The following is a 15,732-nucleotide window of genomic DNA, read 5'->3' on the forward strand; positions in this document are numbered from 1 at the left end:
TTTCTTTCAATGTAGAATTAAATTTTTGTATCGCCTTCCTTATTTTGGAAAACGTGCGCTTGGAACAAAATTCTCGTTAAATTTTCTACGTACCTTGTAACGTTTTTCAAACAGACTCGAAATATAAACTTTTATATACATTAAAAAAACATGCGTTATCTAGAAATATTTTATTTAAAATTATTGCTATTTTTAATTCAAAAAATAAGCTTGGAAATTTTAAATCTTACAAATAATTTTTGAAACTAATATCTTACTGTTATATTTGTAATCAATAAAATATATTTATAAAAACTTCTAATTGTTAAATTAAGGAATTTTTCAATTCGGTAATATTATAAACTATCGTAAATTTTATTATTCGAGAATTTTCCAGTTCGGTATTTTTATTTTTTTTGAAATTTGATTATTGGCGAATTTTATTTTTCGGCCATTTTCCAATTCGGTATTTTTTGGTAATTTTATTATTCATGTATTTTTTTATTTGGGAATTTTCCAAATCGGTATTTTTATTTTTCGGCAATTTTATTATTCGCGAATTTGATTATTCGGGAATTTTACTGTGTCGGGAATTTTATTTTGCGGGATTTTTCAGTCGTCCCTTATTTTGTTGAAAATTCCAGTATTTTGTTAAAGATTTATCTTTTAAAGTAGAAAAAACTTTATTTTATTTGAAATAAATTAATACATTTGCAAATTTTTGATTTTCATATGAAACACTGTAATTCCTGAATATGCCTGAGCTAGAAAATAATTAATATTCAACCGCTGATATAACCTGAACAATAAAAAATATTGTTAAAAATCATAAATTTCTTAATTCTCTTCATTTCTTTTAAATTCTCCTAAATTCTGTCATATTCTCGGTTTTATAACCTGAACTTAAATTCTCGGGAATTTAAGAACCCTAATTCTCGGTGACTGAAGGCTGGTTTTAATATCCTTTTTTACATTCTCATCAGAGAAGGTATTAGATTTGTGTAAAATTTGACCCCCCCCCCCCCCCCCCCCCCCCCCCCAGTTTTTGTCGAATGTCCACGTTTTGGATGAAAATTCAAAAGGTGGACACACTTTGAATATTTTTTAGACCACTTTTTTGAAAATTCAAAAATTTTCTGTACGGTTATTTATAGTATTCAAAAAGTTTAACAATTTCCTAATGAATTTTTTCGAAAAATAAAAAATTACCAGAGTTAGAGCATTTTCAAAATAAAAATAAAACAAATTAAAATAAACATTTTAAGCCAAACAACGCATGATACGAAAAAAAGTCAATTGAAGAAAAACGTTGCTTTTGGAAATCCCTACAAGATCATGATAACAATTTTTTTAATTTGGTCGAAAAGTTGAAAATTCCAAATTTGATCGTACCAAACATTGTTGAAACCACATTTTTTCAAGATTTAAAAATTCTATGTAAGGTTGTTCATAGTACTCAAAAACTCAAAGAATATATCCCTATGACGTTTTTTATAAATAAAAAAATCATCAGAGTTAGGGCATTTTCAAAATCCAAAAAAAAACTAAAATGAATATTTTAAGGCAAACAACACATGTTATGAAAAAAAGTCAAAAGAAGAAAAACTTTGCTTTTTGAAGGCTCTACAGGATTATAATAACAACTTTTTTAATTTGGTCGAAAAGTTGAACATTGCAAATTTAATCCTGCAAAAAACAAAATAAAAAATCCACAAATTCCATTTTTTGGTTAAGCTATGCAAGATACGAAAAAAATGAAAAAGCTCAAATTACACGCACTGGAAAAAACTACAAATTCATAATAATTTTTCATAGGACACGTAGTTTTTGCTTCAGTCGTAAAAAATAACATTCAAAATAAAAATGTTAAATTTTTTTGAAAAAAAGATACAAGGTATACACTAAAATTAACAGACAAAAGTTTTTCGCCTAAAAAGATCTATCAATTTATTATCAATCATTTCTCGATAGGACGAGTAGATTTTTTTTGCGTAAATAATAAGATTAAAAATAAAAAAATAAAATTTTTGAAAAAGCATAGACAAGACGAAAGATACGCAGTAGTTTTTATTTAATCGTAAAATACAGCATTAAAAATAAAAAATGATAAAAACAAGGAAATAAGAATTAGTATGATTCAATTTTTATGCATGTTATGAATTGTAATGATATACATTTATTGAAATGATACTTGTTTCAGAGCAGCTTAGAATACAATTTAAAGCAAAATAAGAAACAAATAAAAAAATAATCATGATAAACACAATTTGCTTTTTATTTTGCAATTCTTTAATAAGTAATCCCAGGCAGAGTTACATAAAAACTGTACTATAATTGATATAAAAGTGTTGTGTATAGTGTAGAAAAGTTGACATGTTGGACAAAATCGAGTGCGAAGCACGAGATACGTGATGAGAATGTGTTCGTTAAAGCCAAAAGAGCTTTAACAAAAGAGAATTCACAATTACAAAATTACAGTGGTGGATGTTTTGAGTCTTAATTTTAAAATGTTTACGCAAGAATGTGCGAAAATATAAAGACCGAGCGCGTACCGTGAGGTAAATAAATAATCGAGCGTATTATGGGATAATTGAAATGTAATGAACAATTTCAGATATAATCGACACTGTGATGGCGGTATTGGTTCATCCGTGTCAGGCAGCTCGACTTGCAGCAGCTTGGTGTTTGCGCTGCATTTGCGTAGCCGTTCCGAGTCAGATAACACCTCTGATTGACCGATGTGTCGAAGGAATAGAAAATATGCGAAGTTCTCCAGAAGCAATTACAGGATACAGTAGTGCTTTGGCGGCTGTTTTAGGAAGTGTTCGATTATCTCCACTCGGGGTACCTCACACTAAAGGAAAGGTAAATAGAGTAACTCAAATTTATCCAAAAATCAAATTCAGAATAAAGGAAAATTTAAATTTATTTTTCAAACTACAATATTCAAATGTGGTTAATAAATGTTTAGTAATTAAACGAAAATTCTCTGGAACTGTTGTTACTAAAACGCGGTGCAGTGGATTTAAATTTATTGTATGAAAATATCATTTTTTATACAAATTATTAATAAAAGTTTATAGCTTTTTTGTAAAATAGAGTAAAAGAGTCAGTTATTCAGTTTGAAAATTTTAAAAATTTACTATTTCAATTACGGTCAGTTGTTCTTGTATTTTTTGAATTTCAGAGACGTGAAATTATTTTTTACTGAAAGAACGTTTCATAGTACAAATTTTAAAAAGTTTTCTTTTTTATAGCGAAAACTGAAAAAGAAACATATTTCAAAATTATGAAACCAACTGTTTTAGAGAACATTTTTGTTTGTTAAATTCAACTATTTTTAAATAAAATTTTATATTTTTTATTTTTAAAGTTACATGATTTGTTAAAAATTCTTCTTTTTTTGGTTGAATTCAACGGCTTTTAATTAAAGATCATTTTGGATTGTATTATCAACTATTACATTTTACGTTGTTTGTTGAAAATCAGTTTTTTCGTTAAAAATTGATTAACGGAAAATTTAAATTTTCTGTTTTTGGTTAGACATTTGCCTCCTTTTGTTTAAAAATGAGCTATTTGCATGAAAATTCATGTATTTTATTGAAAATTCTTCTCTTCTTTGTTGTAAATTAATATTTTTGATTGAAAAATTATTTCAAGGTTCATTTATTATGGTTAATACTGTAACTACATTCTTCAAAATTAATTTTTTAGTTGAAAACTCGACTTTTTGGTAGAAAATTAATCTTCTTGTTTGAAAATTCATCTTCCTTGGTTCAAAATTGATTATTTTCGGTTGAAAATTCAAGTATTTTGTGCAAACCTCCTTTATTTGGTTAAAAATTATTCTTTTAAACTGAAAACTGAATTATTTTATTTTTTGTTACAAATTTATTTATTTTATAGTTGCAAATTCATTTCTTTCAATGAAAATTGAACTGTTTTATTGAAAATTCGTGTTGTTTTTGGTTGGAAATTCATTTTAAATTTTAAAATTTATTATTTCATTTAAGATTTCTGTTTTTTTTTTTTTTAATTTAACTGTTTTTTTTTTAATTTAATATTAAACTCTTCTTTTGGTTGGAATATTCGTTGAAGTTTTGTATATTTCTTTATTGAAAATTAATTTTTCTTCAACTAAAAATTTAACTATCATATTTGTAGTTAAAAATTTATCTTTTTTGTGGAATATTCTTATTTTTTATTGCCTTCAACTGTTTTTGATTTAAATAGAAATCTTTTCGGTTAAAATATCATTAATTACATTTTTTATTGCAAATTCATTTAGTAATTTTTTTTAAATTCAACTACCTGGTTGAAAAGTGTAGTATTTTTTTGTAAATCAAATTTTTTGGTCAAGATTTATAATTTCAGTTGAAAATTCATTTTTAGAGTAATAAATTTAACCGATTTTTTACAACTGAAAATATAATTACTCCATTATTGGTTATAAACTTAATTTTGGAATTGAAAATTGATATTTTTTATTTGAAAATTCATGTAATTTGTTGAGGATTCAACTGGTCTGTTAAAAATTCGTCTTCTTTGGTTAAATTGGACCGTTTTTTATTTCAAATTAAAATAGTTTCTCATTCGTTGAGAATTGTTCTTTACGGTTTGAAAAATGAACTGGTTTGTAGAAAATTCGTCCTTTTTGGCTTCAAAATTTGACAATTTGGTAGAAACTTAAAGTATACAGTTGAAAATTAACATTATTGTTTAAAAAATTCTAGTTTCTGGTTAAAAATTCGACCGTTTTAAAGAAAATACCTTTTTTAGTTTGAAAATTCATCCTTTTGGTGAAAATTCAATGATATGGATAAAAATTGAACTATTCATTTGAAAAATAACACAAGTTGGTAGAAAATTAACTTTTCTTTTAAAATTTTGTAATTTCGGTTTAAAAATTCAACTGTATTTGTGTAAAACTCATGTATTTTGTTGGAAATTCGTCTTTTTGGTTAGAAAAAAATGCTTTTTTTGGTTGTTGAAAATTCATTTAGCTGACGATGGATTCAACTATTTAAAAAAAATTTGTCCTTGGATTAATATAATTGGTAGAAAATTCGATTTTTTTTATTATTTAATTTTTTAGTCCGAAAATTTAACTATTGCATTTTTGGTTAAAAATTTATTTTTTTGTTTTGAAAATTGAACTATTTTGTTAAAAATTCTTAGTTTTTAGTTGAAAATTCATCTCTCTTGATTAAAAATTACATTCTTGGTAAACATTTATTTTTTTGGGTTTAAAATTCAACTTGTTGGCTGAGTCAACTTTTTTCAGAAGAAAATTGAAATGTTTTGTGGGAAATTCGTCCCTTTCGACTGAAAATTCATGCATTCATGCATGAAATACAAAAATATAAAAATTTAAAATTAGAAAAATATAGAAAATATACCTTTTTCCAGATAATATTCAACACTGCTGAAGAATTATTGCGAAGTGCGAGTCAAAATAGTCGATTATCCTTGAATAGAACACACGCAGGCTGGCTTCTGATTGGAGCAATAATGACCTTAGGTATGTAAAATATTCAAATATTCAACTTATTCATAAATCACCAGGACGGCGACTCGACCGGGAAAAAACCGGGAATTTAATTAAAAATCCGGGAATTTACTTCTGAATGCAGTAAAATTCAAGTTTCCATTATTTTAATCATTTTGGTTTATTAGGTTACGTATTTCTTTACTAAAAATTCATTTACTAAAAATTTACATAAATTCATCTCTGGTTGAAAATGTAAATACTTTGTTGAAAATCAATTCTTTGAAATAAAATTTGAACTATTCCCGTAGAAAATTATCGATTTTTCTGAAAATCCATTTTTTCTTGTTAATTATTATATTTTTAACGGAAAATTTAACTATTCCATTTTTGTTTGAAAATGTATTTTTTTAATGAAAATTCAACTATCTGGTTGAAAATTTATATTTTTTATTTAGAAATAAAATATTTGTTTGAAATTTTATGTATTATGCGGCGAATTCGTCTTTTTTTATAACAAATTATTTTTTAGGGTTGAAAATTCATATTTTTGGTATAAAATTCAATATTTCAAGATCAATAGATAAAAAGATTTAATAGTTAAAAATTCATCATTTTGGTGGAAAATTAATTCCTTCAGCTTCAGTCTTTGTTAATTGAAAACTCAACTATTTCGCTGAAAAGACAATCATATTTAGTTAAAAATCCATTTTTCTATGGACAATTATATTGTTAAAAGTTCAACTCTTTTGTGTATAATAATTTTTTTTGTTTGACGATTTATCATTTTAATTAAAAATTCACTTCTTTGGTTAAAATATGAGCTATTGGATAGAAAACTTGTTTTTTCTTTGGAGGAAAAGGGATTTTTCGCCGAAAATTGAACTATTTTAGTTGAAAATTCATCTTTCTGGTTTAAAATTCAACTTCCAGTTTAGGATTAACAATTTTAGTTGAAAATTTATTACTTTGTTTGAAAATCCAACTGTTTTTACCAAGATTAGTTTTTTTGTGGAAAGTATTTTTTTAAGAAAGTAACTTTTTTAACAGAAAATTTAACTCATGCCAATAGAATACTCCATAATTTCAGATGAAATTTTATCTCTTTGGTTTAACATTCATTTTTTGCCTACAAATTTAATTATTTAAGTTTTGGTTGAAATATGATGTTTTTTTAGTTTTAATTTCGATTTATTTGTTAGAAATTAATCTTCCTGGTTGAAAATTCATATATTTGGTAAAAAAAATTGAACTATTCTTGTTAAAAATTCATAATTTTAGTTGACAATTCATCTTTCTGGTTTAAAATTTAACAAATCCAGTTTAGGATTCACAATTTTAGTTGAAAATTCGTCACTTGGTTTGAAAATTTAACTATTTTTTTTAAAGTTAGTTTTTTCGTGGAAAGTTAATTTTTGCCAGGAAAGTAATTTTTTTAACTGAAAATGTAACTTATTCCAATTGAATATTTTATAATCTTAGATAAAAATCCATTTCTTTGGTTAAAAATTTATTTTTTGACTAAAAATTTAATTATTCATTTTTTAGTTGAAAAATTATCGGTTTTATTTGAAAATTCATGTTTTTTTAATAGAAATTAATCTTTTTGTTTGAAAATTTTTCTCTTTGGTGTAAAATTCAATTATTTTAATTAAAGATTTATCATTTTAGTTGAAAATTCATCTTTCTGGTTTAAAATTCAACTATTCCAGTTAAAGATTTACAATTTTAGTTGAAAATTCATCACTTTGATTGAAAATGTAACTAATTTTATGAAAATTAGTTTTTTTTGGAAAGTTAGTCTACTTAAGGCAAGTAACTTTTTTAAACTGAAAATTTAACTTATTCCAAATGAATATTACATAGTTTTAGTTAATAATTCATCTGTTTGGTTGAACAATAATTTGTGTAACTTGAAATTTAATTATTTATGTTTTAGTTGACAGTTTATCTTTTTTAGGAGAAATTGATTGGTTGTTATTGAAAATCCAACTATTTCAGTTAAACATGCATGATTTTAGTTGAAAATTCATCTTTTTAGTATAAAATTCAACTACGGCAGTTAAAGATTGATCACAATTTTTAACAAAAAAGTTCATTTACAACCAAATAGTTGAATTTTCAACTAAAATAATTAATTTTAAATAAAAAAAGTTGAATTCAACGAAAAAATATGAATTTTCAACTAAAAAAGATCGATTTTGATTTATTTAGTTGAATGAATAACTAAAAATAAATAAATTATCAATTCAAAATATAATGGTTAAATATACAGTTAAAAAATTAATTTTTAACGAAAAATGAAACGAATTTTCATCAAAATAGTTCAATGTAATACTTAAACCGAAAAAGATTATAATTTAAAATTTTTTAAAAGTTGAATATTACAAACAAACAAATAATTTTCAACCAAATACTTGAATTCTCAACTGTAACAGATTAATTTTTAACCACGTAGTCGTATCTTTATCCAAAAAAATTGATTTTCTTCCAAAAAAGATGAATTTTCAACCAAATTTATATATTTTATGCAAGAAAATACAATTTTTCAAACAATAGATCCATTTTTAACAAAATATTTGAATTTTCTACCTGAAAAGGCAGGTTTTCAACAACTTCTTTAAACTTTTAAGTAAATATTTTAAACAACGAATGTGATGCTAGTCCAAATTTTGATTAATTTTTATTTTGTATTTGTTTTGGTTCTTACGTTTTTTAACCAAATAGTTCAATTCTTGAACTAAACACGGTCGATTTATAACAAAAAATGGGGTTTTTAAATTTTTCTTGAGGAGACTTATTTTCTATTAAAAAAAGGGAATTTCTACAAAACAGATTAATTTTGTACCAAATATTTGGATTTTACACCAAATTGTGGAATTTTCAAGTAAAACAGACAAATTTTTCTTAAGACAGTTGCATTTTCGACCCAACAACGTCATTTTTTAACAAAAAAATTAATTTACAATCATTTAATTAATTTTTTATGAAATAATTCAATTTACAGTTATAAAAATTACTTTTCCAAACAAACAGGAGTATTTTTAACAACAAGAAAATCGATTTTGTTTTACCAAAAATGTTGAATATTCGACAAAATACATTAATTGTCAACAGATTAGTTAAATTTTCTACTAAATTGTTCAATTTTGAAGCCAAAAATATGAATTTTCTACGAAACAGTTAAATTTTCAACAAAAAAGTTAATTTTCAACCGAAAAAACTTAATTTTTAATCAGACAGTGGCATTTTTAACCAAAAAAGAAATGAAATTTCTAAATAAAGTGATACATTTTCAAACGAAAAGGATGAATGTTCAAAAAAATAGTTGAATTTTACTTTAAAAAAATTATTAGTCAAGAAAAAAACAAAATTGTAATCAAATTTTTTATTTATCAAGCCGAAAAGACGATTTATTAACAAAACCGTTCAATTTTTAACTAGAAAGTATGACTAAAAATATTGTTGAAATTTCAAGAAAATGATTTAGTTTTAAACTAAATAATAAATTTTTCGAATAGAACAGATTAATTCTTAACCAAAGTGTGGAATTTTCAAGTAAAACAGACGAATTTTTCATAAAACATTTAAATTTTCGACCCAAGAACGTCATTTTTCAACAAAAAAGTTAATTTACAATCATTTAGTTGAAAGTAACTTTTTTTAAATGAAAATTTAACTTATGCCAATGGAATACTCCATAATTTCAAATACAATTTTATCTCTTTGGTTGAAAAATGATCATTTTTATTTGCAAATTCGTCTCTGTTGGTAGAAATTAATCTTTCTGTTTGAAGATTCATATATTTGGTAAAAAATGGAATTATTCTTGTTAAAAATTCATAATTTTAGTTGAAAATTCATCACTTGGCTTGAAAATGTGACAATTTTTTTTAAAGTTAGTTTTTTTTTAAAGTTAGTTTTCTTAAGGAAAGTAATCTTTTTAACTGAAAATGTAACTTATTCCAATTGAATATCACATAGTTTTAATTAATAATTCATCTCTTTCGTTGAAAATTATATATTTTTTTTTTACTTGAAATTTAATTATTTATGTTTTGGTTGACAGTTTCTCTTTATTAGTGGAAATTAATTCGTTGTTGTTGAAAATCCAACTATTTCAGTTAAAGATGCATTGTTTTAGTATAAAAGTCAACTGCGACAGTTAAAGATTGATCACTTTACTTGAAAATTCATCATTTTGGTATAAAATTTAAATGTTTGCTTAGAAACCCTTTTTTTGTGTTATTCAAAATAAAGTATTTGTTTCAAAATGAATTTATTTTTAAGTTTATTGCTTTGTCGTGTTGAAAGATTTTTAGAATGAACGTCATGAAACAAAACAAATGTTTGCATTTAGCGGCAAATATGATTATGTGTCTTTTAGTTGATCGGGAAAATGGAAAAACTTGACTGAGAATTGAAAATTGTCCGCCGAATCACCACCCTGATTACACCCTAATTCTTATACAGGTACGGCGGTAGTCAAAGGCTTATTGCCCAGGATGCTCTTACTTTGGAGAAACTCCTTTCCACGATCGAGCAAAGAGTTTGAGAGTGAAAAAGCGAGAGGTGATGCTTTCACTTGGCAAGTGACTTTGGAAGGTCGAGCCGGAGCTTTATCAGCCATGCACAGTTTTCTCTTGCATTGTCCGGAACTTTTGAACGATGATATCACGAGGCGGTTACTTACACCGATTGAATCAGCTCTGGCAATGCTTACAAAGTAAGTATTTCGCTAATTAAGCAATAATAATTAAGGGCATGTGACACAGCTAAATACCTATATTACCGACCTCACTTTTTCCGTTCACTGAATGTTTTTTTGAACCTAAGAACTTTTTTTGTAAATAAAATATCGAGCTCAAACTCAAGCTCTTGCATTTCTCAAAGTTTGAGACCGATATTTTATGTATAAAAAAAGTTCGAACGTTCAAAAAATGTTGAGGTTCAGAAAAAAGATGAAATAATTTTCAGTGAAGTTCCGACCAAAATGTAGTACCTAAACGTACTTTATTGCACTCTAATACATTTCCCAAAGTTTGAGCTCGATATTTTATTTTAAAAAAAAGTTCTTAGGTTCAAAAAAACATTCAGTGAACGGAAAAAGTGAGGTCGGTAATATAGGTATTTAGCTGTGTCACATGTCCTTAAAATATATTTTTTTACGTCTTTTATTATTAAGCTTTGTACTTAAACGTAGTTTTCTTTCGGCTCTTGCATTTCTCAAAGTTTGAGACAGATATTTTATGTATAAAAAAAGTTCGAACGTTCAAAAAATGTTGAGGTTCAGAAAAAAGATGAAATAATTTTCAGTGAGGTTTCTACCAAAATGCAGTACCTAAACGTACTTTATTGCACTCTAATACATTTCCCAAAGTTTCAGCTCGATATTTTATTTACAAAAAAAGTTCTCAGGTTCAAAAAAACATTCAGTGAACTGAACAACTGTGGTCGGTAATATAGGTATTTAGCTGTGTCACATGCCCTTAAAAATATTAAAATAACAGACTTCACAACCTAAAATTATATCTCTAAATAGGGGGAAAAAAGGGGGATAAATTCTTCTAATTGAAATTAATTTTGATATCACATTGAATTCAATATTAAGTGCTTTAAATTCCTAAGATTTAAAGTTGAAATATACAACATTTTTAACCAAATATTGTAACTTTTAAACAAATGCAAAAACGAAAAATTCATTTTTAACTAAACAGGTGAATTAGCAATAAAGAGTTTAACTTTCAAATAAAAGAGACGAAGTTTCAACAAAAAAGTTAATTTTTTTAAACAAGATAGATGAATTTGCTACCGAGTGCTGGAATTTTTAAACATACAATATTGAAATTCAATCAAAAATAGTTTAATTTTCATTTGAATAGTTGCATTTTAAAGACTAATCTTTTAAATAACAATTTTCGACCCAAAAAGTAGAATTTTCAACAAAAAAGTTCATTTTCGACCAAGAAAGATAAATTTTCAACCTTAAAATATGACTTTTCTACTGTAGAAGATAAATTTATTATCCTAAAGAACGAAATTTTAACAAAAGCGTTTAATTTTGACTTAAAATGTCTTTAAGAAGATATTTGAAATAATTAATTAAAACGAATTAATTAAACTTTGAACAAAATGATTCAACAACAAGGATTATTTTTGTAGTAAAAATACACGAATTTTCAACAAAATACAGGAATTCTCTACTAAATGATTGGATTTGTAACTTATAAAGGATATATTTTTTTAACGAAAAACGAATTTTCAAGAAATTAGTTAAATTTGTTACCAATTAGGTGAAAATTAAAAAAAAATAATTTAAAAAAAAGGCAGATCAACTTTAAACCAAGAAGTTGAATTTTCAAACAAAAAAGATGACTTTTCAACTAAAAAATTTAATTTTGTACCAAATGATTGAATTCTTGAGCCAGAGAGCCAAATTTTCTGCAAAACAGTTGCATTTTTAACAAAAAAGTTCATTTACAACCAAATAGTGGAATTTCCAACTAATTTAATGAATCTTAAAAAGAAAAATGGTTTAAAATTAATTCGACTTAAATCCAAGTATTTAATATTAATACTGATATATTAATAGTATTTTAAAAAAATATTAATTTGCAACCAAACAGCTGTATTTTTAAACAAAAGAATAAATTTTGAACTAGAAAAGATCAATTTTCAATTTAAAATATCAAGTTTCAAAAATAAATGGAATATTTAGTTATATTTTGAGTTTAAAAAATTATTTTTAACTAAAAAAGAACAAATTATTTTCAACAAAATAGTTAAATTTTCAAAGGGATGATCTTTGAACTAAAATCATGAGTCTTAAAAAAAAAGAATTTAACAGTCAATGAAATAGTTGACTTTTCAACCAGAAATATGACTTTTTAACCAAGAAAATTAATTTACCACGAAAAAAGACGAATCTTTAAAATATATGGATTTTAACCAAATAGTTGAATTTTCATCCACAAAAAAAAATCAATTAAAAATGTAGTGGTTAAATTTTCAGAAAAAAAATAATACCGAACTAAAAATGCAATGAATTTTAATCTAAAAAGTTAATTTTTCTACCCAAAAATATTAATTTTTAACAAAAAAAGTTCATTCACAATCAAATAGTTGAATTTTCAACTAAAATAATGAATTTTAAAGCAAAAACAGTTGAATTCAATCAAAAAGGATGAATTTTTAACTAGAAAAGACCAATTTTGATTTATTTTATTGAATTATTATTTAAAAATAAATAAATTATCAGCATTTTGAACAAAAAATTTGATTTTGTTCGAAAGAAGATGGATTTTCAACCAAATTTATAAATTTTCCACAAGAAAGTACACATTTTTACAAAATAGATCCATTTTCAACGAAATAGTTGAATTTTCTACCCAAAAAGGCGGGTCTGCAACAATTTCCTTAAATTTTCAAATAAATATTTTAAACAATGGATGTGATGCTAGTTCACATTTTATTTCATTAATTTTTATTTTGTATTTCTTTTGGTTCTTACGTTTTTTAACTAAATAGTTCGATTCTTGAGCTAAAAACGGTCAATTTATAACAAAAAATGGGATTGTTAAATTTTTCTTAAGCAGAATTATTTTCTATTAAAAAACGAATTTTCTACAAAATAGATTACTTTTGTACCAAATAGTTGGATTTTATACTAAAGTGTGGAATTTTCAAGTAAAAAAGATGAATTTTCCATAAAACAGTTACATTTTCGAACCAAGAACATAATTTCTTAACAAAAATGTTAATTTACAATCATTTAATTCATTTTTTTATGAAATAATTCAATTTACAGTTCTAAAAATTACTTTTCCAAACAAACAGGAGTATTTTTAACAACAAGAAAATCGACTTTCTTACCAAAAATGGCGAATATTCGACAAAATACATTAATTGTCAACCGATTAGTTAAATTTTCTACTAAATTGTTCAATTTTGAAGCCAAAAATATGAATTTTCGACGAAACAGTTAAATTTTTAACAAAAAAGTTAATTTTCTACCGAAAAAATTTAATTTTTAATCAGGCAGTTGCATTTTTAACCGAAAAAGAAATGAAATTTCTAAATAAACAAATACATTTTTCAACGAAAAGGATGAATGTTCAACAAAATGGTTGAATTTTACTTTAAAAAAAATTATTAATCAAGAAAAAAAGAAAATTATAATCAAATTTTTTATTTATCAAGTCGAAAAGACGATTTATCAACAAAATAGTTGAATTTTTAACCAGAAAGTATGACTGAAAAATTGTTGAAATTTCAAGAAAATGATTTAGTTTTGAACTAAATAATAAATTTTTCGAATAGAACAGATGAATTCTTAACGAACAATTTAAGAGCAGACTTTTCAACAGACAGCTTTAATAAGAATTGAATTTAATATATCATTTATTCCGATTATTTTATTTTTAAATACAAATTAATTTTTTTATATTAAGTTCAATTACTAAATTTATTAATATATTATTTTTATAAACTGTTTTAATCATTAAAAAATGTAAAATTGCGGTTGAAACTTTCCAAACTATTTTCAACTTTAACATAACTCCATAATAATATAGTCGTAATTAAAGGCTTTTATTTAATTAAAAATATTTTTTATGTCTAAATTATTCAATTTCCAACCCATTTAATTTGAAATTTTTTAATTTAGAAAAAAAATAGTTATATAATATTTAGCAACATTTACCTGTTAATTTAAGACGAGTAAATTAAAACTAAATATTTTAAAGTAAACAATTTGAAACTGAATTGTTTTACATAAAAAGCTTTGCATTGTTAAAATTTCGAAATGGATTTAAACTTCAAACGTTACAATTTTAATTTACCTATTTTAAAAATGTTTAATTTATAAGTCAAATTGTTACATTTTAAAGTATAAATAACAATTGAATACTTATTATTTGTAGAAAAAATTTAAATAATTTTAAGAGATATTTAGAAGTTTTGAAAAGATTCAAAATTAATTAATATCTTGAAATGATTTCAAGTAACTTAAACGAAGTTTGTTAACATTTTTTCAGAACTTCAAAAAATATTTTAAAATTAATCGTTTTTCCTACAATTTTCGGAAAATTTTGCATATTAAAAAAAATTCTTCAAATCTTTCAGGTTCTTTTTTGATAATTTTTTTAATCTCTTAGAATCTTTTTAAATTTTATGTTACAATAATTTTTCAAAATGAAAAATCATTTTCAATTTTCCTAAGAATCTTAAGAAAATGTTTTTATTTTAAAGCCTTTCACAATTCTTAAGAAGATTCTAAATTTTTGTTTTAAATCTGCAAAAATCTACTTTTAAATATCTTAAAATTACTGTATTTTTTTCTGCACAAATAATATGTGTTCGATTATTATTTATAAATTTATATTTTAAAGATTTTTTTCCGCAGGATTGTCTAAAAGTTGTAGGAAAACTTTATTTTAAAATATATTTAAAATATATTAATTAATTTAAAATGAAAATAATTTAACTTCTAATTTAAGAAATGTTAACTTTAAAAAAAATCAATTTTTAATGGGTCTAGCTTAAAAGTACTTAAATTAATCAAATTTCTAAACAAATTTAAAGTTCATTGCTTGATTATTTAATTTAGAGCATTAAAATTGTTAATGTGAATTTATATTTTTGGAACTCAATCTGAATATTCGAACTCGATAATTTATAAAAGTTCTAAACTTTGTAGTTTATCTGCATTTCATCTTAAATTGTTCAGTTGAAAAGTGTTTTAGTACCTTCCATTTTATACATATAAATTATTGAGCATTTGAATATACAGTTTTCGGATTGAAAAAATTTTAAAATTTAATTTTAAAATTGAAGAGTTTCACATTAAATGCTTTAATTTGTTGTTGATTACTTTAAATGGAAAAATGTTTAGAATATAGTTAGATTTTAGTTAAAATTTCCAATCAAAAGCGCGTGAGACACGTAAGACTCGTCTGCTATGAAGTCGCGGCCATGTTTTTATTTCCTTCCCTGCAGCTAAGTCAGCCGACATAACCTACGCGTAGCCAGAAGCATGATATAATTTATTATATGGCAGAAAACAAGAAGCTGAAGAAGCGAAGGGTTTTCCAGCAGCCGCTAACATTTACGACCCGAGCGAAGCGAGGGTTGTTTTTTTAATTTAAAAAATTTTTAAAAATAGCTAAAATTTTGATTTTAATGCCAAAAATTAAGAATAATTAAATAAATAAATTTGACGGTATTTTAATTTAATTATTTAATTAATAAATAAATTAATTAATTTA

General features: G+C 24.0%; 1 protein-coding gene across 6 annotated transcripts in view; it reads left to right on the top strand.

The window, feature by feature from the left end:
* The window catches only part of LOC117176029 (HEAT repeat-containing protein 5B), a 119,120-nt gene that overhangs the window by 29,427 nt on the left and 73,961 nt on the right, over positions 1–15,732 (top strand). For all 6 annotated transcript variants that reach the window (XM_033365997.1, XM_033365999.1, XM_033365998.1 and 3 more), the window contains exons 10-12: positions 2,594–2,844; positions 5,389–5,500; positions 9,941–10,193. In XM_033365997.1, the coding sequence (XP_033221888.1) occupies positions 2,594–2,844; positions 5,389–5,500; positions 9,941–10,193 (616 nt within the window). The remainder of the gene's footprint in view (positions 1–2,593; positions 2,845–5,388; positions 5,501–9,940; positions 10,194–15,732) is intronic.

Source organism: Belonocnema kinseyi, chromosome 7 (genome assembly GCF_010883055.1).
Source record: "Belonocnema kinseyi isolate 2016_QV_RU_SX_M_011 chromosome 7, B_treatae_v1, whole genome shotgun sequence".
In the NCBI taxonomy this organism is placed as follows: Eukaryota; Metazoa; Arthropoda; class Insecta; order Hymenoptera; family Cynipidae; genus Belonocnema; species Belonocnema kinseyi.